We start from the raw sequence: 26,882 nt of genomic DNA, 5'->3' as shown, positions 1-26,882 counted from the left end.
ATGGTCTCCCTCGGAGCCCTGACTTCTCACAGTCTCACCCTGGTCTCCAGTTCTCCTTTACCACTCAACACTTTGGGATAGGAAATAAATTCTTTATTTTTGTAGTTGTTGTCTCTGGCTGTTTCTAGAGGTTGGTTGGAGAGCCCCAGGGCTTTGGAGGAACTACACTGCAGTCACTCCCCCACCATACCCCAGGGCCCTGTTGCTGTGTCTAGAAAGGGCAAAGGCGCCAACCAATTCACTTGGTACCATGTTCATGCCCCAGGGGCCCCAGGGATGAGGCAGAAATCTTAATGAGTCACTATGGACCATTATTCCCCTCCTCTCCCTTCCCCAGTTACAACCATAGATTCAGACACAGTATGTTGGGGGACAGAGTCCAGACTCAGGCTCACCTCTAAGCCTGGAAAGGTGGCCATGGAACTCCCCATTGATCCTGTGCCCATCGCAGGCCAGGTACAGCAGGGACTGGGGGAAGATCTTGTCACCAGCCAAGAACTGCTAGGAACCCTACTCTGCTCCATCCTCTTTGCTCTCCTAAGCCCTTTCTTCCCTCTTAGCTTTCATTTATCTGATGACCATTGCAGGGGTGGATGGGATGAGTGTTAGGAATATTGTTAGAAAGAGGCATCCTGGACACCAGATGGAAAGAGGTGTGAGCAGTTTGTGGCCAGTTATCCCAGAGTTTGATTCAGGCTTCAGCCTATGATTGGTGTTGGCTGGTGTCATAGGAACAATGCCCACAGCTGTCTCTGGGGTGAGCTTTGATTCCATACAGGTTTTGAATCGTGTCCCAAGGGGTGAGATGCAGAAGCAGAGGAGGTATGGTCTTTGTTGGGGAGTAAAGGGTGGGCAGAAGCATAAGTGGTCCTAATCCATATTGAGGGGAGCAGAAAAAATAACAGCCTATGGAGAGGGCAAGGTGGGGACAAAGAGAAGTGGTTCTAATCGGTATTTATGGATGAGGAGAGACAAGGCAGAAGTGGTCCGGCTCTGCTTTTGGCATCAGAGACAAGAGCTGGTTCTGGTTGGGTGTCGGGGCAGGCAAAGGCAGAGGTAGTCCGGGAGTGTTTTGGAGTCTAGCCAAAGGAGGAGGGTCCGAGTTTACCGCTGGACAGTGGCAGGAGCTCTCCCTTTGATCTCACCCAGTAGCCTCCAGAGAACCCTTCCTACAGCGCTTCCATCGCCTTCCCCATCACAGAATGTCCCCAATAATCGAGCTCCCAGAGCTGACTTGGCCCGAAAGTGCAGACGGGCTTCTCCGGGTTAGCGAGAGCTCATGATCGGACCAAGCGGCCCCATTCACACCATGTTTTTCCTCTCCCAATTCTGCAACAGCCTTCAGCCCTTTTCCAACGCTCCGCCACCCGCTTCTCCGTGGGGCGCCGGGAACCCGCGGTGAGGCGGTAGGCAGGCCTGGCCTTAAAAAGTTCCCGGCCGGGCTCCGCCTCGCCCGGAGCGGGCTCCACCCTACGCCCAAGACCCTGGCGGCCACCGGCTCCTCCCAGCGCTGCGAACTACAAGTCCCGGCGTCCCTAGCGCGTGCGCTCCCGCCTCTCCCGCGCCCTCCAAGGGCGCCGCCTGCGAGTCCGCCAAGAATGCCTCTCATTGGTCTCTACGCCCTGTCAGTCACCTGAAGTATTGAGGGGCGGGTCGGAGATGGAGATCCGGATCCGGAGCCGCTGAAAGGCGGAAGTGGAGGCCGGAGACACCGCCGGGGGGAGAGGAGCGGAGCCTGTCCGAGCCCTGGCCCCAAGTAACGCCGCCGCCCCAGAGCCGCCGTGAGTGTCCCCGTCCCGGGACCCAATGTCCCGCTCGCGTTGAGGTGTCTTCGGGGTAGCCCCTTCCTCCCGCCCATTCCGGCTTAGAGGGAGACTGACCCCTCCCCCGACCCGTAGCCCCCTCTTAAGGAGTTCCCCAGGCATCAGGCCAAGAAGGGAGCTCTTCTTTCCCTCCCTTACCTGCCTTTCGTGCGCCTTGGGAAACTCTCCTGGCTCCCCTCTGGCCTGTCCAGTCCAGTTGTGGGAGGGAGAGACCCTAAGTTCCGCTCCAGAATTGGAGGAATCTTTGCCAGGTGTGAAGGAGCCTGTCTCCCTTCTTTTAGAGGTGGTGAGGAGTGCTGTCTGTCGCCGTTTTCCTCTCCCCCTTCCCACAAAAACAGTTGTCTCTCCAACCCTGGAGGAATTTTATGTCAGTTTCCTGGAAGGGCGGGGGGTTGGGGGGTCCTGGGTGAGACCGTCACATCGCACAGGCTCGCACAACTCCTCACTTCCTCTCTTTCCACAAGCCAGGCGCCAACCAGGATCTCAGCAGAGTTCAAGTAGGAGTGAGCTGTCTTCTGGTCTTGCCCCCTCGACCCCAGCCCTGCCCCCTAGTTACGTTGTTCTCTAGTTGTGTTATCCAGTGAGTGTATCTCCCTTCCTGCCTCTGAAAATTTTAGCTGAGGTTTGCTCAATTCTGGCTACAGCTCAGGGTGGATCTGCCCATTCATTATCTTCTCACTCCTCTCCTCCTCCCTCCTTGCTCCAGGCTCAGGACTGTCCTTCCAGAGCACGTGAGTGGTTTTCAAGCTGCTTCACAGGGACTGCTCCTCCTGGGACTGCTGTCTGCTGGTCTTTAGGGAGGAGAAAAAAAAGACAAAAAATGAAGAGCCTGGAATTCAAGGGTCCTGGGCTATCTCTTTCAAATCCCCCGTGTCCCCCCCACATAAAAACACACACACATACCTTCCTTATCAACAGGTAGATGCCACTTCTAGTTCCACATATCTCCAGTCCCTTCTGGGCTTGAACAAATTGTAGATTACAGAAGAATAAATTGAGATCACAGTGGCACCTTTGGGTTCTTAATATGCTAATTTTTGTAGCCCAAACAACGTCCATACATGCCAGAAAGTGCTGACTCCCCCAGCCTTTCCAAGAGACAGCCCATGCTGACATCTGATCCTTGTCTATTGCTTGGGACTTAGGTGTGTGAAATGGCTGCTGTCTCAGATCAAGCTGGGAGGTTCTTTGTGATGTGACCAAAGTACAGGCCAGAGACTGTACCTTAATGAGAGCAGCCTGACTCATTGAGGCCACGGCTGACCCTGGCTATCTACAGCGAAGGAAGGGAGGGAAGGCCATGCAATCTTTGGGAATTTCTTCAGGGTTCTGGGCTATCTTTACTGCCCTTGGATGCTGCTTACAAGTGCTAGTTGTTTGTTTGTTTGTTTGTTTTGCCTTGAGATCTTTTTGACTGCTTCTGAACTGTCACCAGTGTCTGATTCCTACAAACGTTTGAGCTAGACCTTGGATGCACTTATTTCACTTTTCTTTGGACAATAAAAACACCTTCCTTATTAGGATCAACAGTCAGATCACAAGCTCTCTATCCGTCTGGGCTTCTTTGGAGGGTCACTGGAGACTTCTGCAGGCAACCTAGTTTCTCTTAATCTGGTTAGCCTGTGCCTCTGAGAGGCAAAGCCTGGGCGGCCTGACTGCTCACCGGGCCTGCTGACCAAATGTACCTCCTTAGTAGTAGGCTGTGGTTTCTGGAACTCTGGGAGTCTCAGGATGAAGCTGACCAGTCTTCCGAGGGGACCTTCGTTGTCTGGACATGGTCTCCCAGCTCCGATTCTGGAGTAGGCTTTTGACGGAGAAGCTGCCCCTTTCAGAGAGACAGGGAAAGCACCAGTGCTCCGGGTGGTTAGGCAGCCACTTCTGGCATCCAGGAATCTCACGAGATCTGACACTGCTTGGCGGAAAGAGAGAGCTCCATGTGGGATAGAAGCCCCTCTTCTGTGATGCCCTTCCTCTCCCCTCTTGCCTCTTACAACTAGTAAGCCTTTTCCTGCCTTTATACTACAGAAGGGGGGTGACAACTAATTTTCGGACGTTATATTCAAGTTGCAAAGTTCTTTTCACACATGTTCCTCATTAAGAGTCCTGGGAGGTAGTGGGATTTGTACATCCACTTCAGAGGTGCCACTGAAGGAATTTAAGTAGTTTGCCTTGGAACATACGATTAGTAAGTGGTAGAGCCGGGACTTGGGACTTGGGATTAAATGTGCCTCGTCTTCCCTAATAGTGGGCCCTCCTTTGGTCTGTGTTAAAGGAATGAACAAGCAAAGTGAGCAGCCAGTGGCCCAAATACGGACCCTTTAGCATTCTGCATCATGGGGACCCTCTGCTTCTGGTTTTCGTCCTCTCTCCTACCCCACCCTCCTGGCCTCTTTCTCGACCACCTTTTCTTCTGCCTGTGGAGACCATGGCAGTTATGAGTCCTATGTCACCACTCTGTATGGGCCAAGAGTTTGCTGACATCTGCATGCCATCAATTTTATAGGAACCTGAAAGTCATGATGGCTAGAAAATGAAAGTAAAAGTGAGTGGACCCGGGGGTCCCTATAGACCAGTGGTTCCCAGTGTGGGGCACACGTCCCACACGGGGGCAATTTGAGTTTCTAAGAGGGGCAATTCGAGAATGAATTATTAACAGTGAATTTTTTGCATTTCTTATGGTTCTAGGGGCCTCATATACAGTATATAAATATATATTGTGACATATGCATTTCAGTTCTCTTATATGTTTTGAAACTTTATTTGCTATTTTTTCATATCACTTCACATTATTTTTTTTTAACAATTTCTTAGTGGTTTTTTCCTCAGTACTTCAACTGTCCTTTCGTTCTTTTATTTTTCTCTTTCATGGATGCCATGTTCTTTGGAAGCTTGTTTAGAGCACATTAATGGCCTTTTAGGCTTTTGCCACGTGACTAGGAGTTCACTTTTTGAATAATAAGAATTATATGTCGTGGGGGGGGGGGGTCAGGATTTTAGAGATGCTTAGGTGGGGCATGGCCACAAAAAGGTTGGGAACCACCGCTCTAGACAGAGTTAAGGGCGTGGGGAACCAGCAGAGCTGGCTTCTGCTAAGCCCCCTGATTCCCCTTTGGTGCTGCCTACTGCTTGTAAGTGGGAAGAATGTAGCTCTCCACCAAGAGCTCTTTTCACTAGAATTTACATGGAAAGAGAAGAAGGTTTACATAAACTTGATTCAGCCTCAACAAGCAAGTACTTGTTAGGAAGAACTTTCTTCTTCTAACCCTTGCCCTGTAAACAGAGGTAGTGTGATGGGGTGGAAGGCACGAGAGCTTTAGAGTAGTCAGACCTGAGTTGTCATCTGGACTCCCCCATTTACGAGTTGCATGGCCTTGGGCTTGTTACTTGACTTTGCTGAGCCTCTGTTTCTTCTAGTGTCATGGGGATACAAAATATCTTGCAGAATCAGAAACAAGAGGTAACTCAGCTAGTCCAGTTCCTGGCACAGAATAGATACTCAACAAAATAACAAATTTGTGGGTCCATGGGGTTGTTGTTTTTTTTAATCCTCACCCCAGGATATGTTTTTTTCATGGATTCCAGAGAGAGAGGAAAGGAGAGGGAGAGAAACATTGATGTGAGAGAGAAACATTAATTGTTGCCTCTGGAAGGAGCCCTGACTGGGACCAAACCTGCAACCTGGGTAAGTGCTCTGACCAGGAATCAGACCTGTGACCCTTCAGTGCATGGGACAACGCTCTAACCAACTGAGCCATACCAGCCAGGACAGGTCCGTGGGATTTTGAAGGTACATGATAATTCATCCCTACGATTCTGATTCAACATTTGTAACAAGTATCACTGTGATGCTAATCCTTTGCTGGACGGTTTCACATATTTTCTTGTTTCATAGATATTAAACAGAACTGCTGTGGGTTGTATTCCCGTTTTACAGAATACATTGTTAACTAAGACCATGTTTCTCCCACTGGGGTTCTTGGATCCTACTGGGGTCATGTGCTGTGGATACTCAGAGCCATAGACCAGATGAGATCTTGCATCTTGTAGGCACTTCAGTCTTACTCAGTTTTTTGTTTTGTTTATTTATTAATTTGGAAGAGAGGGAGAGAGAGAAACATCAGTTTGTTGTTCCACTTATTTATGCATTCATTGGTTGATTGTTGTATGTGCCCTGACCAGGGATCGAACCCCAACCTTAGCATAGCGGGATGTTGCTCTAACTAAGGGAGCTACCCATCCAGGACCGTTCTTACTCAGTTTTAAACATTTTCATATTAAAAGTCCTGGATCTATTATAAATTGGAATGCAAAGTTTGCATGAATATAGCTAAAACAGGAAACTTGAGGACAATATTTTGGTTACAGCAGACTTCTTTGGATTAGATTCCCAGAATCCTAGAGTGTGGCATTTTCCCCCCCTAACTTGAGTCTGGGTTACATTTGTTGAGGCCATTTGAGAAGGACTGTTTCCAGTATGATTTGTAAATTAAGATGTCCCCCAAATCCAGGTAAGAATGCCTTGAAGAGCCTTGGCAGAGGAGAATTAGAATATTTCTTAGGGTGTCCTCTGCATTAATAGCCTGCTATAATAAGAGATTCGTTTTCAGAATAAATGTCCTCATCTCCTGTATATGGAAACAACAATTCAAGTAAAAGCTAAACTGTTGGAGCTTTATTTCATACTAGAGGCCCAGTGCATGAAATTTGTGCACAGTTAGGGTCCCTAGTGGCTGCCAGCTGCCAGCCGGGGCCTTCCTTCCCCCAGCTGCCTGCTGCTGCTGCCACCACTGGCCAGGGCAGGGCCACAGGCAGTTGGCCACCCGGCCCCACCCCCTGGTCGAACTCCTGGTCGAGGGGACAATTTGCATATTAGGCTTTTATTATATAGGATGTGCCAGGCACTCCAGAGCCATTCCCATGTATTGACTCCTTTGGTCTTCACAATAGCATCAGGAGGAAGGTGCTGCGTTTAATGCCATGTTATCGTGGGGAACTCCGCAGTAAGTGGCAGAGCAGCGGACAGAACCAAAAGTCTGTGCTGGAATTCCTGTGCAGCACAGCCCCTCCTTGCCCACCTCTGTGTGTTCTTCCCTTTGCCTGGAAGGCTCTTCTCCACTTCACCTGCCTGGGAGCCCCACCTCCCTCCTTTCAAAGTTCAGTTAGAATGTCACTGCCTCCATGAAGCCTTCCCTCCCTGAGGCAGGCTAAGGGCTTTCTTCCTCCCTTTGCTTTCCTCGAATTGCACCTTGTCTACCTCCTATCCTGTATGGAGCCCTGTAGGGGCACCGATCATGTCATGTGTTCAGTATGTTCAGCCCTACCATGGTGCTCAGCATTGTCACTCCCAGTGTGGCTGTTTAAGGCAGACATTCCCATCTGCCCTTGAAGCAAATGCCTACCCATTTCATTTAACACACTTCCTAAGTCCACACATCTTGGATGTGGTGACCTGGAATTCACACTCACATCCAGCTGATCCCAAAGCCTGTGCCATTTCTTCAGTCCATCCACCAGAAAGTTGCTCACAGATAGAAGAGCACACAGGTAAATAGGATGAATGTTAGGTCTAGATGACAGAGGAGATGGGGAGGAGGCGGGGCAGGTCACAAACTAAACTCCAGAAGGTGGGGCTTTCCATACCTCCATTGTCAGTGGAAGGCTTCACAGGAGAAGGCTGGTGTGGCTTTAGCTCTCCCCAGTCCTGTTGACTGACTTCTACAGCATGTGGATCTGCTCACTGTGCTTCTGCAGCTGCGTGTGGTGAGGCAGCAGCGACCCCGGGCCAGGACTTAGCAAGGGTCAGTGGAAGTGAATTTAACTCTGGTCTGTGGGTGCTACTTTACACGTCTGCATAAGGCTCATTCTTGAAAGGGTGGACTTAAGAAAGTGGCACCAGCAGCTGTAACCCACCGATGTGGCCTTTAAACTCCCCTGCCATGTACCTGCAGGATTTGGGTATTATCCTCTGCTCACCTCGACTTTGTATATGTATATGTATATGTGTATGTGTATGTGTATGTGTTTGTGTTTGTGTATGTGTATATTTCTCTATATGTATATGTATCTATATATGTGTATATCTATCTATATAGATATAGATACATATATATATACATATACATATATATATGTATCTATCTATCTATATATATATATATACATATAGATAGATAGATAGATAGATAGATAGATAGATAGATAGATAGATATAGATTGATTTCAGAGTGGAAGGGAGAAGGAGAGAGAGATAGAAACTTTAATAATAAGAGAGAATCACTCATCGGCTGCCACCTGCACGCCCCCTACTGGGGATTGATCCTGCCACTCGGGCATGTTCTATTTCTGGTCAGGAATAGAACCATGACCTCCTCGTTCATAGGTAGATGCTCAACCACTGAGCCATGCTGGCTGGGCTGCTCACCTTGACTATTGCTAGGGCTCCCACCAAGCCCTATCTACTTACCCCTCGGCCCAGCTCCCTGTAAAATTAACTCATCTTTATGAACATGAGTTTATGGTAACTAGAGTCTTTGCATCTCCTTTTGTCACAAGATGAGCTCCTGCCTCTATTTTTTTCCTTTTTTTCTTAATCCTCACCTGAGGATATGTTTTTATTGATTTTAGAGAGAGGGGAAGGGAGAGAAAAACATCATTGTGAAAGAGAAACATCTATCGGTTGCCTCCTGTACATGCCCCAACGAAGGATTGAACCCACAACCTAGGTATGTGCCCTGACTGGGAGTCAAATCTGCAACCTTTTGGTATACAGGACGACACTCCAACTCAAACCAGCTGAGCCACCTGGCCAGGGCTGCTTTTTTTTATTATTTTATAATAATAGTTTAATTTCAGAATAGTTTTAGGAAAATTATGAAGGTAATGCAGTTTTCTCACAAACCCCTGTGCCCAGTTTCCACTATTATTAACATCTTACATTAGTATTATACATTTGTCACAATTGATGAACCAATGTTGATACATTATTAATTAAAGTGCATACTTTATTCAGATTTCCTTAGTTTTTATCTAATGTCCTTTTTCTGTTCCAGGACTCATGACCTTTAGCTGTCATATCTCCTTAGGTTCCTCTTGGCTGTGACAGTTTCTTAGACTTACTGTTTTGTTTTGTTTTATATTTGTATTGATTTTTAGAGACGGGGAGAGAGAGAGACATCAGTGTGAGAGCACAACTTCATCAATCAGCTGCCTCTTGCATGCCCTCCACCAAGGATCGAGCCCACAACCTGGGCATGTGCCCTGACCGCACGGGAGGTCCAACCAACTGAGCCACACCGGCCAGGGTGATTTTCCTTGTTTTTTATGACCTTGACAGTTTTGAGGAGTACTAGTCCGGTATTTTGTAGTGTGTCTTTCAATTGGGATTTGCCTGATATTTTTCTCACGATTACATTGGGTTATGACTATGAGTTTCTTGGGAGGAAGACCACAGGTAAAGTGCCTTTCTAATCATGTCCTGTCAAGGGTAAATACAGTCAACATGCTTTATCACTGAATGTCAGTCACCTGGCTGAAGTGGTGCCTGGCAGGTTGCTTCACTGTAAAGTTGCTGTCTCTCCTCCCCTTTCTTACGTCCTCTTTGGATGGAAGTCACTACGTGTAGCCCACAGTTGACGAGTGGCGAGTTATGCTCCTCTCCTTAAGGGCAGAGTATTTACGTGGGTTATTTGGAATTCTTGTTCACAAGAGGTTTGTCTGTTCTCCCTGTTTGTGTGCCCAGTTATTTACATCAGTATGGACTCATGGGTATTTATTTTACACTTGGGTTTATAATCCAATACCACTTTACTTTATTGCTCAAGTTGTCCCAGCTCTGATCATTGGGAAGTCTTTCAGGCCTCTGACTAACCCCCTCATAGTGAGGGCTTTTGGTTTTCATTTTTGAGCACTTCCTTACTTTTCGGCACTAAGAGATGCTCCAGGCTCACCTTGTATATTTCCTGCCCCAGTCCTAGAATTAGCTGTCTCTCCAAGGCCACTGCCTTTTAAGCAAACATTTCCTCTAGGTATGTTAACATAGAGTTATGTGGATGGATTCAAGTTGTTTCTCCTCTTGATGGTTAGTCACAGTCGCTGAAGACTCCAGTGTTGGGTAAGGTGGGGAGATGCACCTGGGAAATCCACTATGTGCACCCTGGCCGGGTGGCTCGGTCGGTTGGTTGGAGTATTCTCCCGTACACCAAAAGGTGGTGGGTTGGGGTGCATACAGGAGGCAACTGATCAATATTTCTCTCTTACAGCACTGTTTCTTCCTCTCTCTCTAAAGTCAATAAAAAATATATCCTCTGGTGAGGATTAAAAAAAAAGAAATCCACTGTGTGAGAATCCTGGGAGTTGATCCCAATAGCAGTCGATTGCTTCTCTGCTCACCCATTCATACTTCTCATGCCCCTGCCTAACGCTTTGATCCAGAAATGGTCAGATTTGGTGTTTACTCTGGAGTCTACTATCCAGTTGGGATGATGAGGTAATAATCGTTCTCTATTTCAGGCACTAAGTTCTCCAGCCAAACCTTCCAGGACTCTGGGTCTCATAAGAGAGTCCATGTAAGTCTGGGCCAGCATTCTTTCCCCGCCATTCAGAAATGGACTGTCCCTTTGGGAGGGTTTGTGCAGGGCTTATGGCTCGCGGCAGGCTGTCACGGTGAGCTGTAATCCTGAGTCATTGACTAGCTTAAATCCTTCTATTGTACTGTCATCCCTCTGAAGGTGTGTAACTTGAGCCCTACTGGAAACACGAACTTGGAATCTTGACTGGAGTTGGTTTACAAGTCTCTTGCCTTCTATTCATAGCTCCGTGTGTGTCCCCTTCAGGTGGCTCTGTCAGAAGCATCCCAGGCACGGGGAGGGCGTGGGTGGCCTCTCTAACCCTGGCTTCTTTCCTAGTCATCAAACCGCTCTTGGAGCTACTCAGAAGACTGGTGATTAATGACGCCAATTTCCAAACCTCTAGTGTTTTCAGCTGGTTTTTAAAGGGAACTCTGGTTTCTTTGTCAGCTGTCCTAGTGCTGTCCCTTCCCCCTCACCACAACTGAACTACTTTTCCCCTTTCCTGAATGAGGCTTTGAGATGAAAGGGAGGGCATTTGGGCTTTAAGATGCTTTATTTTGTGGGGCAGTTGTTTTAAGGGGCTATAGTTTGCCTGGTTTGGGGTTTCAACTCAGTGCTGATTTTTTTTGGATGGTGGTGGTCTCTCCATTTTTTGGCTTTGGAAGCCCGTCTTCAGAGAATACAAGGTTAGGGTTGTTGACAGGACACAGGACATTAGGTGTGACTAGTCCTTTTTCTAGGACACTGGTGAAAGGTGTTTTAGACTGTTAGGGCTGCTATACCAAAACCCCACAGACTAGGTGGCTTATAAACAGGAGATTTATTTCTCCCAGTTCTGGAAACTGGAAGTCCAAGATCAGGGTGCCCGCTTGGTCAGGTTCTGATGAAGGCCCTCTTCCGGTTGCAGACTGCCTACTTCTCACTGTGTCCTCACATGGTGCAAGGGTCAAGGAAGCTCTCTGGAGCCTCCTTTAAAAGGGCACTAATCCCAATCATGAGAGTCACTACCCTCATGGCCTTACCTCTCAATACCATCACTTGGGGATTAGGATTGCAACATGGATTTTAGGTTGACACAAACATTCAGACCATAGCAATTGTCCAATTCAGAATTCTCTCCAAATGAGGGACACTGAAGAATGGAAACAAAAGGAATTCGTGAATAGTACCTGAAGGTTTCGATTGAAGAATCCACTTCTTTCATAGGGACTTGGAGGGGCAGGGGCTTCCGTGCCCTTTGAACATTCATTGAGTGCTTGCTCTGAGCCAGGCCCTTTGCTAAGAGTCTTACATGCATCCTCCTCCAACAGCCCTGGGAGATGGATACTATTCTCTCCATTGCACGTGTGAGAAAATGGGTTCAGTGACACAACACGGGGTCACAAGGTGGCTCCAGGACTTGCAGTTTGTCTGACTCGAGCACTTGTGCTCTTCACCCGTGTGCAGAAGGAAGCTATCCGGGATAGTGAGGTGTCTCCTCTGCTGGGCTGTGGTTCTCTTCGGGGATCTGCACCATCTGGCAGATGGGTGTATATTTCAGCTTTCAACTGCCCCATTTACTTGCCAAACCTAACCAGGCCTATATTTCAGGCTCACTTCATCCCATTTATTTTATTTTTTAAGGAGGGGTATTATTTTTTTTTAATGGATTTTAGAGAGAGGAAGGTAGAGAGAGAGAAAGAAACATCGATGACTCAGGCCTGTGAGGCTCTGTTTGGAGTATCGTCTGGTACACCAGAGGGTAGCAGGTTTGAGTCTTATGATTCCCAGGCGCAAGGCACATGCCGGGTTGTGGCCTTGATTCCCAATAGGGAGCGTTCTTGAGGCAGCCTATGATATTCCAATCCAGGGAAACTGAAACCTGGGCATGTGCCCTAACTGGGAATCAAACCTGCCACCTTCTGGTGTTCAGGATGATGCTCCAACTGAGCGACACTGGCCAGGACGTTTCATCACGTTTATGAGCACCTATTGTGTGTCAGACTTGATGTTATGTGTGCTGTTAAAACAAAAGAAACCCACATAGTCCATCCTTCAAGAATTTTGTTTTGTGACCCTTTTCATCTGCAACAATGTCCTTAATTTCTCTCACCTTCTTACTCCCAAACCTCACAAGTTCTCCAACCCCTCCACTCACAATAGTCTTTTGAAAATTTGTGGCCATGGAAGTAGAATGTGATTCATTCATTGAAACTTGTTCAGACCCATTCATTGCCTAATTTCTTCACCTGGCACCATTCTACATTTTGTTCAGCAAAAGTTAAGAAAGAAAAAGTTGGCCTAAAGTATTGTTCTTTGGCGCCCTGGCTCCTGAGAGCAGCCATTGTCCCTCAGATTTCACAGTGGGAACTTCGGCCTCATTTGTTGTTTGGGCAGCCTCTGACTACAGCGTGTGTGGTAACTGAGCAAGAGGAATTTGGTTTGCTGGTACCTGATACCCAATTCTCTTCCTCTGCTCTCCTCTCAAACACAACCTGTCTTCTGCTGTCTGTGTAGGAGCTGAGGGCAAAACAAAGAGGGCAGTGAAGTAAATTGGTTTTCTTGTAATTTTTGTAAAGACAAGAAAGGTTTGTGAGAGGCGTCTGTTGCAGTTGTTGGTAAAAGTGGCTGGATGAGCAGGTGCTGCTGATGACACTGAGATCCTCAGCAGAGGTTCTTGGAGTCTTTCAGAGCCTGGGGCAGCAGCAGAAGTAATAGCTGCCCTGGCTGGTACTCCTGGCCCCTACAGAGAGCCTCCTGAGACAGAGGGGAAGGTGGGCCCTGCATTGATGAGAGTCCAGTCAGAACTGTCCTAATTAAATGGTAACTTCATGAGTAAAATAAATACAGGATAGTTGTGAGGCTTGTGAATCAGCAGGGATCCTACGTCTGTCTGACTGGCTTTCACATAACTCGTGCTCCATCCTGGGAGCAGGTGTAGGTTGGGGTTGGGGCAAGGGAAGAATCTATGCCTTTGCTGGGTCTCTTCTTAGCATTTCACTTGGCACTGGCAGGTGAAGAGTCGGGGCGGTAGGGGGGTTGCGGGGGATGTGAGACATCGCACAGCCTCAGTTCCATCCTCTCCATGCCCTGTAGCTGGACGTGTGTGTTGATTTGTGCCGCAGAAAATGCCACATTTCAAATTGAGCTTTTGCTTGAGGTGTCATAGAGCTGCCCTAGTTGGAACCACAAAATTTGCCACAACCTAGCTGAGTGAGCTGTGCCGAGTCAGACCAGGACCTCTTAGGGAGAAGAATCTCTTGGGAATGTCATTATTAGGGCGTAGGGCCATGGTGCCTCTTACACTCAGTAGGCAGGACAAGCCCTGCTGGTGCAACTGCAGGCTGTCCCCTGTCTGACTGGCCTTCCTCCCTGATCTGTTACCCAAATGCCTGGCTGCTCTGTTGTCCACCAGGACCAGTGAGTGAGAGTCCTAGAGCTGCCCATGAATCCTGGGGACCTTCTGTGGACAGTACGGGTAGATCACACTGACCAAGCTGTGTCAGCAACTACGTGGAGATGTCCCTCCCAGCAGCCTTCCTCCCTGTGGGTGCAGGAGGAGAGGGAACAGGGATTGGAGGTTTCCATCCTTGGCTTGAAGTTAGTGCTGACTCTGCTTCTCTCAGCCTCCCCGGGGAACCCATCTGTTGTCGAGAGCTGAGAAAGCAGCTTGGAGCTCAGGGAACGATTTCGTGGTGTTCTTGCTGGGGCAGGGCATCCGGAAGCTGGGGACCAGTCGCTCAAGGGGTCTTCACCTAACCCAGCTTAGCATCTGTCCTGAGTGGCCCATCAGGCCTTCCCACACCAAGGAAAGGGCTGCAGAAGCAGCTGTGCTCTGTCCTGGCTGACTCCTGGCAGAGCTCTAGGTTCAGCCTGGACATTGTGGTGAAGGACCACTTGGTCATGGGTATGCAGGATTTAAGCTTCCTGGCGTTCCTGCATACTGGTCCCTGTGCAGGCATTGGTGGAATTGGTGGCCTCACCTGGAGCTCTGTGGACTCCACCGGGGGCTTTGATGTGTTATCTAGTGCACGTTCAGGCACTCGGTCTCAGAAGAGTCTTACTGAAAGGGGAGTGAGAGGAAACTGATCCCAGCTAAGAGAATTGGGTGGCTGGGAGAAGATTCAAGGGCCTGTCCCTGTGGTATGGGACCCAGCTCACTCATAGTCCCCCTCTGGAGTGATTTACTTCCCTTCCCCCTGGAAAGGGAGTCGTCTTGCTGTGGCTGTGTAAGGACAGCACCCCTTCCTCTCCTGCTGCCATTTCCCCTAAGCCCCGTACTTCCAGGTAGGATGAGGAGCCCCGGCCCTGGCTTGATACACCCCATCAGAGTGCCTCTTAAATCTCAACCTGACGTTCAGGGCCAAGCTTCCTCTGTTATACTCTCCAGGGGGGACATAGGTCCTATGGAAAAACCTTCATTATTTTTTTCATATTTAAAGGACACATTTTATTAAAGCACACATAGAAGGTGGCAGCCCCCATTACTCTTAGTGGATGGAATGGTATTAGTAATATTCTTGGGTTTTCTATGTCTGATGGGGGAGTTACGAGTCCTGAGCTTGGGCTCTGCCACCATCTGGCTGTGACCCTAAGCAGCTCACCTGGCCTCATCTTATCTCCTCCTCTGTAGTGGGAAGAGGAGGATTAGGTCTTCAAGGACCTTTTTTAGTGAGTCAAAACTAGTTAGCTTCTTAGTATAATAAACCTGCCCCTTGTTGGAACCTTACCTTCAGCCCAATACTATGCTGTGTATGCTATGCGTTGTTTCATTTAACCTTTCCAACAACCCTATGTGATTGGTATTACCATTTTATAGATAAGGGACTGAAGCTGACAGCAGTTGCTTGTCTGATTTGGCTAAGGTCACTCAGCTAATAAACGGTAGAGCCAGGCTTTAACCAAACCCGGTTCAGTCTCCCAAGCCCTAACCTGCTAGTTGTGCTGAGGAATAGCGAGTGGATACCTCATGTGACTCATGGCCTGTGTTGCTTCAGATTCTTCTTTCCTCTGGGTCTGCAACCAGCTAGAGGCCCGGGTAGTCCTGCTGTGGGTCTGCCCCCTGGTACTGTGGGCAGTGTGGTGATTTTCTGCTTGGAGGAAGAGCTGTGGGTAAATCCCCCAGCTGATTTGAGCTTTTAAATGTCTTCCATCTCAGCCTTTGAAGCGAATCACCTCTCCTGTGTTCCGTGTTTCCTTCTCCTTAGCTAACAAGTTGCTTCTGCTTATCATCTTCTCTAGCCAATTCTTGTGTTGTTAAGTATGCAGGAATGCGTTTTTCCAGAGTAAAGTGTAGCTGAAGAGTCACTGGCCAGAGCCACCTCCAGGGCAGGCTGGGCAAGGTCACTTGGCTCTCATTGCCCGCCTCCACGCCCCTTTCCAGCTAACCTTGAGTGAGTGAGTCTCCAACCCGGCCTCTGGTCCACAGAGTCTGATTGGTTTCCCTAATCAGCTCTCTATCCAAGCTGTGCTGGGACTGTCAGCCAGAGGAAGTCGCTGAAGCAAACAGGAAGCGTGAGAGACACCCATCAGCTGGAATTGCTCACCCTTTCACCAGGAAGGACACAAAGTATGAAGTGGGTGACTTCATGGTCTAGAGAAGAGATTCCATCTCTAGAGATTCTGATTCCGTTGGTCAGGGTTACTTTCTTAATGCCCAGGGTGATTCTGATGAAAAAAGTTTGGGACCCACTAACCTGTAGTATCCAGAGCAGAGGAACCCAAAGCAAGGAAGAGTAATGTTCTGCTTTTTCTTTCTCTTTCTCTCCCACCCGTGGCCCCCGAACTGGCTGGGCCGATGCCCATTATGCCTGTTCACGGGGCCAGAGTGTTTAGGAAATTGGATCCCTTCTGCCCTTTCATACGCATTGTGGTAAAAGGTGCAGCAGACTCCTTCTTAGTCCTTGCATTCATCCTCATTTCCTATGAAGATGTGAGATTAGATTAAGTGTTCATTATCTGTGGCCTCTAAACAAACCATGGTTCTGATTGGGAGGGTGGGGGAAGCAGGTCACGGCAAAGAGCGTCTTTTGTCATGGGTCCAAAGCTGTACCCATTTCAGCAGCTTCATGAAAATATCCATGAGCGCCCTAGCCAGTTTGTCTCAGTGGATAGAGCATGGCCCACGGACTGAAGGGTCCCGGGTTCGATTCCAGTCAAGGGCATGAACCTCGGTTGCAGGCTCAACCGTGTGCGGGAGACAATCAATCTATGTTTCTCTCTCACATAGATGTTTCTCTGTGTCTCTCCCCTTCCCTTCCACTTAAAAAAAAAAAATCAATGGGAAAATATCCTCAGGTGAGGATTAACAAAAAAAGAAAGAACATTCAGGAGGAAATTCATCCTACTCATGTATTTTTCTTGGTGTTGAATAAACTTGTGTGTGTGTGTGTGTGTGTGTGTTTTAATATCTTTGGCCCATTTTGTATCTTATAAGAAACTTTAGCCACAACTTGATCTCTTAAAGAGAATGTGATTTTTCTGAAGGAAGACATTTACTGTGCCATTTTTAGTTATAATTCCATCAGCTGACTGCGCCCGTGGATGATTCTTGCCACTGGTCCAGGAGGAAGGATTCCCACCGTGAGATTCCCTCCCCTAGGCGGCAGTCCAGACCCATGCATGAGTTCACCTGCTCCCCAGGGGAGGGCATCAAGCTTCCCGGGGCTCTGGGTGTGGCCCTCGCCTGGCTTAGACACCCCCTGTCTGGGTGTGCCCTTCGTGGCAAAATCAGCCGCCTCCATGCTTTATCATCTGGCAAGGTTCTCCGGCTCTTCATGTGATCACCAAGTGGAGCCAGGAAAACCACGAGGCAGCAGGCCATAAAAAGTGCTGGGTGTGCCGACTGCGGTGTCTCCGGTTGGACGGCAGGACCAGCATCCAGGCAGAACATATCACCAGCCGGTTTGTGCCAGGCGGAGCACCTGCAGCACTTTAAAAAAAATGCAGATACCGGGCACGCCTCCAAGCCTTCACCGGAACCTCCAGGGGCTGGCTGCACCTGTGATTTTGATGTGCAGACAGAGTTGAGAACCACTGCATAAGAGTTACTTTCCTGTCCTTCTGACTTGGTAAAAAATCAGATTCGGCCCTCACTGGTTTGGCTCAGTGGATAGAGCGTCAGCCTGCAGACTGAAGGGTCCCAGGTTCAATTCCGGTCAAGGGCACATGCCAGAGTTGCGGGCTCGGTCTCTAGTGTGGGGTGTACAGGAGGCAGCCGATCAATGATTTTCTCTCATCATTGATGTTTCTATCTCTCTTTCCCTCTCCCTTCCTTTCTGAAATCAATAAAATTTTTTAAAAAATACTACAAGCATTAAAAAAAAAAAATCAGATTCTGTGTGGGCAGATTTGGAAACCCACTGGTTTGACAGGAACAAAACTTAGATATTGCCTCTATTTTTCTTGTCTTGTAGGTGCTGGTAGCCAGGGTCCCAACTGCTTTGGGGTTTTGTTTTGTTGGTTTTTGGAATCGGAGACTTCATTATCTGTTTCCCTCCTCCACTCATTCATACCTCCTCCTCTAGTGCCCCGGCCACACTGTTGATTGGCCAAGATTCTGTCACGTGAATCTGTGGTAATAACCAATTTGTAATTCCATCGTGGTTTCCCTCTGTTGCTGTGGCCCTGAGTGGCTCCTCCCCCTGTTGGGAGTACTTAGAGAAGGGAGAATCACCGTGATTGCTGGAGCCAGACCCTGCTGGGCCAGCAAAGCTGCTGCCACAAAAAGAGTGTCTCATTCACCCAGCCACCCAAAACCAAACACGAGGTGGGCATTGTCTCCTTCTTTCTTCCACAGCAGGGAGAATGGCAGGGAGACAAATGAGCATGCAGGCAACCCGAGTTTGCGGACGAGGCTCGATCATCTGTATGCTGGGTGCCTTGAGCAGGGCATTTAATACCTGAACGTCAGGCTATTCGTCTGAAAAGCCTTTGTTTTAAAGGTTAGAGTAGATAATGGTTGTGCAAGTGCTCAGTAAATGTTACCTGTCTCTGAGAATTATTTCATTTGGTAAGCACTCTGAATTCCCAGTATGTACATAGGCATTGTAGGAAGGCATCTCAGAGAAGCCAGAAGCACAACTCTGTCTCAAGGGCCATAGAGTCTTGCAAAACCGTTGATGGGAGCGAAAAGAGAAGGCACCTTAAACTATAAAAGATTTCCAAACTGGCACTTCTTGTCCCTAATTGAGATTCTCCTCCCTCCACCCTTCATTCTTCCTTCCTTGTACTCTTGGGAAAGAGGTGGCCCCATTTCAAGCCTCTTTTCCTTTGGTGCTGCCCAGAAGGGAAACTCTTGTTCCTGGTTAGTGAATCATTCTTCCTGAAGCTCACTTTTTAAACACGTTGCTGGGAGAACTTGGACGTGAAAAACGATTTGAGGTTGCACAAAGCAAGCCCTTTGCTGTCAGCTTCTCACACCGTGCAGACCACTGCTTCCTACAAACACCCGCCTCTTCATGTACACCCCCGTCCTGTCCTGACTGCACGGGAATGTACTCCCCTTGCTCAGGGGGCAGGCCAGGGCTTCCTTGGGATCCTGTTCCAGAGACCCCTCCTGCATGCACTCCATTCATCAAAATCTTTTCTTTCCAACTTGAGTTCAAATTCTGTGTGCAGTGTCCAAGTCATGATATCTGCTCCCAGTACTTACTTGTAAAGCACTGTGTATGTTCTGATAGCTTTTAATATACCTCTTCTAGAAGGCTTCTGAAGATAGGTTCCTCATCCTTTGCAGTTCCAAAACTTAAAAAAAGAAAGCTTACACCTCCAAAGCTATCACAGACCGAGTGACTAAGATGTCCTTACTGGAACACCAGCTGCTGGGGTGCAGATCTTGGTGTCCCATGTTTGTCTCCGCCCTCCCATGACTCCCCTTGTTCTTCCTCTGCGTCACCCTTTTTCTCTGCCAGTAGAGAATGGAACTGAGGTCTCTATTTAAAAGAGAAGTTTGGCAGCCGTTCTGACCGCCAGCAGAGCTCTGGCTTGGGTGTGTGTTTGGTTTTGTGTGTGTTTGGTTTTTTAATGTGTGAGACCTCTGGCCCATAAAGATGAGAGAACTGTGGGGAAGAGGCTCAGGATGAGACTTGGATTCCAGTGCACAGTCCAGCCTCAGACTGAGAAAGTTGGTCAATCCTTCTGAAGATGGCAGGACAAAAGGACTGTTTTAATAACAACTTGCACTTGGCCAGGCCCTGGTCCCTGAGCACCCACAAGGTTGAGGAGCTTTCTCCCGGGACTCCCCATGCCCTGCTTGGCTTCCCTCTGGCTTTGCACAGAGGTGGGCTGTGATTTTAGCTACCAGACTACAAGTTCATTGTTTGTTGACCTAGATCCTAATGTCTTCCTGGGCGATTTTTTTGGAACCCAAAGAGTCTGTTGATTCCACTGTCACCAGGCTGCCACGTGCCCATTCCTCTCCTGTGTGTGTTGATCTGTGTGTGAATGGACACATTTGGGATAGGGAAGGCAGTGTGTTTGCTCAGAAGCATGAGCCTGAACTTGGAAGACCACTTTTCTCTTTACCACTCAGATGGTTGGAATTTGTTACCGCCTAGTCAGGGCTCTTCTCCTAACTTCTGGGGAAGCCAGGTCATCAGGGAGGGCAGAGGGAGAGACCTGTGATTTAAGAAGGGCTCACTGCACAACGGTCTCTGGACTAACCCAGTATTTCTGGTTTCTCCCTTGCAGTTGGAGGCCCCCCTTCCCACTAAGTGCCTCTTTGCATAGCACCGGCCCCTGCCCTCACGCTCACTGGTACCGCTACAGCAGGACGGGCCATGGCGGGTCGGGGAGGTGCAGCACGACCCAATGGACCAGCTGCTGGGAACAAGATCTGTCAGTTTAAGCTAGTCCTGCTGGGGGAGTCTGCAGTAGGCAAATCCAGCCTTGTCCTCCGCTTTGTCAAGGGACAATTCCACGAGTACCAGGAGAGCACAATTGGAGGTGAGTGGACACAAGGGAGCAGGGGTGGCCACAGGAAGGCCAAAGAAATGCCTTGGCATTGAGGAGAAGGAAGCTGCCTGCCCAGAGAGACTAAACACACCTGGGGAGGGACAGCACCTTTCCTCATCTGGGCCCTGAAACAAATGCCAACAGCTGGTCTCCATGCCTAAGTCCCAAGAAGCTTCTAGTGAGAATTAGCTGGGAGCCAAAGCTGACTTCCTCTCCTGGTTCTGCTTCTTTATTATTGTGTGGCTTTGGCGAAGACCCTTCCACAGACCTAGCCTCTGGGAAGGGAGAGCCTGAGTCTGGATTCTTTTGGGTTCTTCTTACTTTGCCAGGCCATGCATCTGCCCTGGCCTCTCCCACTTTCCAAAATGGGGAAATGGCTTGGTGAGTGGCTGGCATTTCTGAAGCTGACCTTTACTCTTTCTTGAGTCAAGAGCCTCTTTGATTTCCCAGTGGTCAGCATTTAGGTTGTAAAGGTCTGAACTCAGCCTCCTGCCTTAGTAGCCAGTACAAACCTTGAGGGGCCAGGGCCGACCTTGGGCTTGAGTCATCTTTTCTCTACCCTCCTGGTTGGTAGGAGGTTTCCAGGCAGCTGGAAACAAAACGGGCCGTGTCAGCAGTCTTCTGCTGCCTCCTCAGCACTCGAGTCAGGAGCCGGAGAGGGGAAGTGGGGTGATGCCCCGTGTCCTCGGAGAGGAGGGGGGAGGCAGATGGGAGAGCAAGCTTTCAAAAACAGAGCTCTCTGGGATCCTCTGATGGGTCCCGGGGCCAAGGGGACTCCCACCTGCCTGTCCCGGCTCCTTGAAGCATATACACAAGTGCCGCATGTTCCCCTGCCTCCTCAGGACAAAGATGGGGTCAGGTGTTACTGAAGGTCAAGCCACAGGGTGGTCAGTCAAGAATGGGTCAGGTCAGAGCTGGGGGTTGTGGCTAGCCCAGTGTACCTGGCGGTGGCAGGCGGTTAGGAAGCTGGCCACCCAGCCTCCTCCAGCAGTGGAACAGCGTGTACTTTCAGGCGTCCCCAGCACAGCTAAGTGTGTAAGTGTCCTCAGGAAACAGAAGGCCAGTGACACCCTGGGCTGGAGCAAACAAGGACTCGCGAGGTTTCCAGCTGGACTGTTCTCTGAGGGGAGGGAGGAGGAGGAAGGAGGCGGGTGGGTCCGGCCCACCCTGCTGAGCTTAGAGGCAGGTTTCCCCTGGGCTTCTCGTCGCCTGCCCCCTGTATTCCTCTTCGGAGAGTGCTCCTGAAATGGCTAGGTGCAAGCAGGCGTCCCTTCTCCTGCCCTTGCCCAGTGTGGTCTCTGCAGCCCCCTCGACACATGTACGAACAGACAAACTCCGCCTGTCCGCGCAGGCTGCTTTTCTGTGCCCAGCTCCGCAGAAGGCTTCTGAGTGCCAGAGCCCCGGATGCAATGGTGGAGATATGCGGGCATGGGTTCCCCAGCTCTTTCTTGCCTGGTAACACCCCCTTCCCTCTTACAGCGGCCTTCCTCACACAGACTGTCTGCTTGGACGACACAACAGTCAAGTTTGAGATCTGGGACACAGCCGGACAGGAGCGGTATCACAGCCTCGCCCCCATGTACTATCGGGGGGCCCAGGCTGCCATCGTGGTCTATGACATCACCAACACAGTAAAGATTTTTCCTTTACTTCTCGATCCTTGTTTCTGGACGGGGTCTGGGCTGATTTCCTCGGTGGTTTGGGGTGTCTCGCCAGAGTCTTCAGGCTGGCGACCTTGTAGACACCTGGCTCTGCCATCTGGAGCTTCTCTAGTGTGTGGCCTGGGCAGAATGCCTCCTCTGTCCCTTTGACGTTCCGGCCCTGTTTTCCCAGGATACGTTCGCACGGGCCAAGAACTGGGTGAAGGAGTTACAGAGGCAGGCCAGTCCCAACATCGTCATCGCGCTGGCGGGTAACAAGGCGGACCTGGCCAACAAGAGAGCCGTGGAATTCCAGGTGTGGGGGATGGACAGGACCCGGGGGAGGAGTAAGCCAGCTGCATGGCTTTCCCCAGGCTACTCCGGGGTTGCAGGAAGGGTGACATTGGGAGGCAGCAGGTGCTTTTATCTGCTGTCCTCTTGTGACTCGAGCCTGGGCTGAAAGGAATTGCCTCGCCTTGTTTCTTGGCAGTAGGGTATGTGTGCATATGGATAGCTAAAGTTTCTGCTTATTTTTCTGTAAACTTTTAAATGAAACTTACTGTAAAAGGAATATTTTTTCACATAATACATGCACATAGTAAAATTTAAATAGTACAAGAAGGTATATAGAACTAAATTTAAGTCTCTAACCTAGAAACTCAGTCTCCCTTCCCCCAAGTTCCTCAGTTTCTGGTCTTTCCAGAAATATGCACAATGTGTGTAAATCCCTTTTTACATAGATGGGGATGTGTTTTACATACTTATATATTTAATTTTTTTACCAGTCCCAAACTTTAAGGTTGTTTGTAATAGCAAAAACTGGAAACAATGCTGCAGTCAATATGTACATACTTCTGTGCTTTGTTGTTTTGTTGTTTTTTTAATGTATTTTTATTGATTTCAGAGAGGAAAGGGAAAGGGAGATAGAGACATCAATGATGAGAGAGAATCACTGGCTGCCTCCTGCACTGGGTGTCGAGCCCGCAACCCAGGCATGTGCCCTGACTGAGAATCGAACCGTGACCTCCTGATTCATGGGTGAACGTTCAACCACTGAGCCACACTGGCTTTGGTTCAAATGTGCAACTGTATTTGTAGGATCACTTTCTAGAAGTATTTCCTAGCCTAGTGATTTTAAAGAGCAAGAAGGTAGAATGGGCTTAGGGACACCTGGTAAACATCTGCCGATGTTTGTGAGCTGAGAGGTGCTGTATCTGAAGTCACATGTCTCAGGGGACCCAGAGTGGAAGGCTATAGGCCGGAAAACCCCTGCATTGTCTCTGTTGTGTATAAGGCACTGTCATCAGGGAGGATTTTTTTATTCTGGGCCCCAGCCCCTGCCAACTCAACATTTTCCTCCCACCCACTTTCCCAACTCCATCCAAATCAGGAAGCACAAGCCTATGCAGACGACAACAGTTTGCTGTTCATGGAGACATCAGCAAAGACAGCAATGAATGTGAATGAAATTTTCATGGCAATAGGTAAGGTGCCTCTGCTCTCCTGCTCTCACTGAGTTATAGCACTTGCCTGCTGTTCTGTGGTAAGCCTGTGGAGTCCCTTCACCGACAGATCTTCCGCTATTTTCAGTATTCTGATAAAATCATTTTCTTTTTCATCTGACTCAGATGTAGATAGTTCATCCCAGAAGTTTCTAAAACTTGGACTAAAGTCTCAACATTTCACTTCCTTACTGTTAAGCTTGCCACCCACCTAAAACCCGATATCACCACCCTACCCACTACTTAGGATGTTTTAACCCATGTAGCTCTGAAGTCAACCTGCTTGGTTCAAGTTCTAGCTCTTCCACTTATAACTCTAACTCTAAGCAAGTCACTTAACCTCTCTGTGCCTCAGTTTCCTGAAACACTCAGAATGTACCTGACACACAAAAGTGAAACCCTCAATATGCCGGATTCTACTCAAGTGGACTTGGGAGACTGTATTAGAGTACCCCCACAAACACATTTTTCCTTCTCTCCCAAACAGCTAAGAAGCTCCCCAAGAATGAGCCCCAGAATGCAGCTGGTGCTCCGGGCCGGAACCGAGGTGTGGACCTCCAGGAGAACAACCCAGCCAGCCGGAGCCAGTGCTGCAGCAACTGAGCCCCCCCTTGCCTGCCCACTGCCCCCACCTCCTCCGCCTGAACAACCTGACTGGAATCCACTCTAACCAATCGCACTTAACTACTCGGGCCACCACGGGGGGAGGGGGCAGAGGGAGGGGGTCCACCATGATTTCTCCGTATAATTTTGTTCATAGGCCGGAGTGAGTTATTCCACCTGCACCTTTCTGTAAAAATACTAATTCAATTTTAAGTCTTAAGTCACTTTTTTAATATATATGATCTCTTCCCACTACCTGCCCTTTCTCTGTTCTCCCACTCTCCCTTCGTAGCCACATGCTCCTGTTCCCTCCGCCCTATATATGGGAGGCAGGGGTTGGAGCAGTAACCCTCTTTTCCTCTTGCTGATTAATCGGGCTCAGCAAGAGCATCCATATCCTTACTGTTTGGCGTGTGCTTGGTTCTGGGCCGTGGGGCAGGCCCTAGGGACTAGGGGAGGGAGAGACAGCTCTTCCCTTAGCTGGCTGGCTAGCATCAGGCTGCAGTCCCCCCTCACCCCTGACACACAGTTGGGAGAGAAACCACAGCATTATTGTGACAGCCACGAACCCATTGCCCACAGCCCACCCCGTCCCCCTCATCCTTGGTCACCCTGACCTCTGGCTCTGAGCCCTGTTCTGACCAAATCACGATGATGAGTATTTGGGGGTGGGTGGGTGGGTAAGGGGGGGAGTGGGCGGGAATGGAACCAACTTTTTCTGTATTTTGTATTGTATGTTTTCTTCAACATGTAACCAATCAGTATCTTGTCAATATAGTCAGCCAATGGATTGACCTCCTGCTTGTCTTGTCTTTCTCTGGCAGAATTTATCAGACTACATCCTCTCTAGCTTACTTGGAGTTAATTTAAAATGGACCACTGAATCTTGTTAAACAAAAGCTTCCCCCTCGCTCCAAGTGAGGGGGTACTGGTGTCTTGGTAACCAAGAAAAAGAGTCGCTTACTGTTACCAGTACTAATGGCATGGGAGTTAAGAGTGACCTGGAACTGAATCTCTCCAAGTTTGAAGTTGCGGGTCCTGCATTTTCCTCTCCCTGACCACCTCTAGAATATATTGGGGTAATTGTGCAGTCCGGATTTGAAAATATTTGGTCTCAAAATCAAAACACACACACACACACACACACAAACATACACACAGGAAAACAAAAATAGTTGGTCTCTGAAACACCAGAAACAAGCTCTTTGGAGTTTGGGGTGAATCAGTATCAGGACTGAGGGAATGGGTTCTCTGCCCTCTTCCCTGGAGAGGAACACCAGTGACCTGGAACTTTGGACTGGTCATAAGGCCGAGACAATAGCCTCACACCAGGTCCAAGCCCTCGGGTCCCTGGTCTCCAGCAGGCCCTCTGCTGGTTCTGGAACTAGGGGACTCTTGGGCCCTCCTGGCTCTCTGCTGCTCCCTGCTGGCGCTGCTGCTCTCAGCCCCCAAGGGCTATCGGTCCAAGCAGAGCCGTGCTTAGTAGGACCACACCGCACCTCCCCACCCCCCCATCTCACAGCCTCTCCCAGGACCACCACTTTGAGGTGCCTTTCTGGCCTTCCCCTACCTTCATCATAACTCCACCTCTGACCCCAACCCCAAGGAGAGACCGCGGACACGAAGGCTGCTGCTCACTAGGGCGGTTTATTGGGTCAGGCTAAGTTGGAACCCTTAGAGCCGTGACTCCTGAGTTTCGAGGAGTGTCCTCTTTGGACTTCAGCGGAAGGCAGCGCCCCGCACTGGCCTCGGATCCACAGCTGGCCCGAGGGTGTTAAGCAGCAGGTCATGGCGGAGGGATCCAGGTTGGGTGGTAGTAGCATTTGGCGGTGCAACTTCTGCGCCATGCGGTAGCCGCTCCCATCCGGGCCGTAGCTCTCCTTTTGCCGCTGGCCCGTCACCGTCAGGCACTGGCCGTCCACTTGCACCAACAGCTCCTCCGGGCCGAAGCCCTGGGCATCCATCTTCATCTGGAAACTGTTCTCCACGTGGACATTGCTCCGCACAGCTGACACATCATCCCGGAGCCGCTGCACCGGCAGCGTGGCCACCTGGTTCTGTTCAGTGAGGGCTGTGCTGGGAGACCTGGACGCCACCTGGCTCCCTTTGGGGAGACCGCTACCGCCCCGCTGCATCCGAGTGAGCAACTGCTGTCCGAGGGCACGAGGCTCCGAGTCAGTCTAGCGCTCGGCGCGCGTGCAGGGGCGGGATCCAAGAGCGGAGGGTCCTCCCGCGCCCCACCCAGCTCCGCTCCTGCTCAGCAGCTCTGCTCCGTTCAGCGGGACTCCCTTCCCTTCTGCAGAGTCAGAGTTCAGGGTCAGCTGTGCACTTCCTACCTCCACGGTCAGGTGGTCATTCGCCCTGGCACCCCCGCTGCTGCTTTTATCCTGGATCCTTTCTTGGGCCCCTCCCCACCTCCGTCAGAGGGTCCAACTGGATATGATAAAGGAGGCCGGAGCCATGACCAATGGAACCATTATCAGCGCAGAGTGGAGATGACATTGATGACATTGAGCCATCGGGACACCCCCTCCCAAGAACTGGGGCCTGGGGGCAAGAAGAATTGTCCCCTGGACAGAGCGATTGGAGTGTGAACACAGGGTAATAATCCATTTTCCATTTTCGGAACGTCCTGCCTTTCTCTGACAAGGCACAATCCTGTGACACCCTGGAGATTGGGAGGTGGACACACCTTTCTGGCTTCCTTCATCCATCCTGGGCCTACTGTGCTGCAGGTTTGGGCTGGGCTCAGGGACCACAACGATTAAGATGCGGCCCTCAAGGTTCCCAGGATGTTGAAAGAGAGCCATTCCC

At 49.6% G+C, this 26,882-nt stretch overlaps 2 protein-coding genes across 2 annotated transcripts; one reads left to right on the top strand and one right to left on the bottom strand.

Annotated features, from left to right (window-relative positions):
• Positions 1 to 1,715: 1,715 nt before the first annotated feature.
• Positions 1,716 to 24,863, top strand: RAB5C (RAB5C, member RAS oncogene family). The gene is made up of 6 exons (XM_008149365.3): positions 1,716 to 1,781; positions 20,060 to 20,314; positions 21,803 to 21,954; positions 22,157 to 22,279; positions 23,354 to 23,447; positions 23,953 to 24,863. The coding sequence occupies exons 2-6, from the start codon at positions 20,149 to 20,151 to the stop codon at positions 24,066 to 24,068; spliced, it is 651 nt and encodes a 216-aa protein (XP_008147587.1). The 5' UTR covers positions 1,716 to 1,781; positions 20,060 to 20,148; the 3' UTR covers positions 24,069 to 24,863.
• An 833-nt stretch (positions 24,864 to 25,696) lies between these two features.
• HSPB9 (heat shock protein family B (small) member 9) lies at positions 25,697 to 26,249 on the bottom strand. The gene has a single exon (XM_008149552.3). It carries the CDS (start codon positions 26,201 to 26,203, stop codon positions 25,724 to 25,726), a length of 480 nt encoding a protein of 159 aa, XP_008147774.1. The 5' UTR covers positions 26,204 to 26,249; the 3' UTR covers positions 25,697 to 25,723.
• Positions 26,250 to 26,882: the final 633 nt, after the last annotated feature.

The sequence above is a fragment of the Eptesicus fuscus genome, chromosome 20, assembly GCF_027574615.1.
Source record: "Eptesicus fuscus isolate TK198812 chromosome 20, DD_ASM_mEF_20220401, whole genome shotgun sequence".
In the NCBI taxonomy this organism is placed as follows: Eukaryota; Metazoa; Chordata; class Mammalia; order Chiroptera; family Vespertilionidae; genus Eptesicus; species Eptesicus fuscus.
Note: the sequence above shows the minus strand (reverse complement) of the source record. Positions and strands in the feature narration are given on the sequence as shown.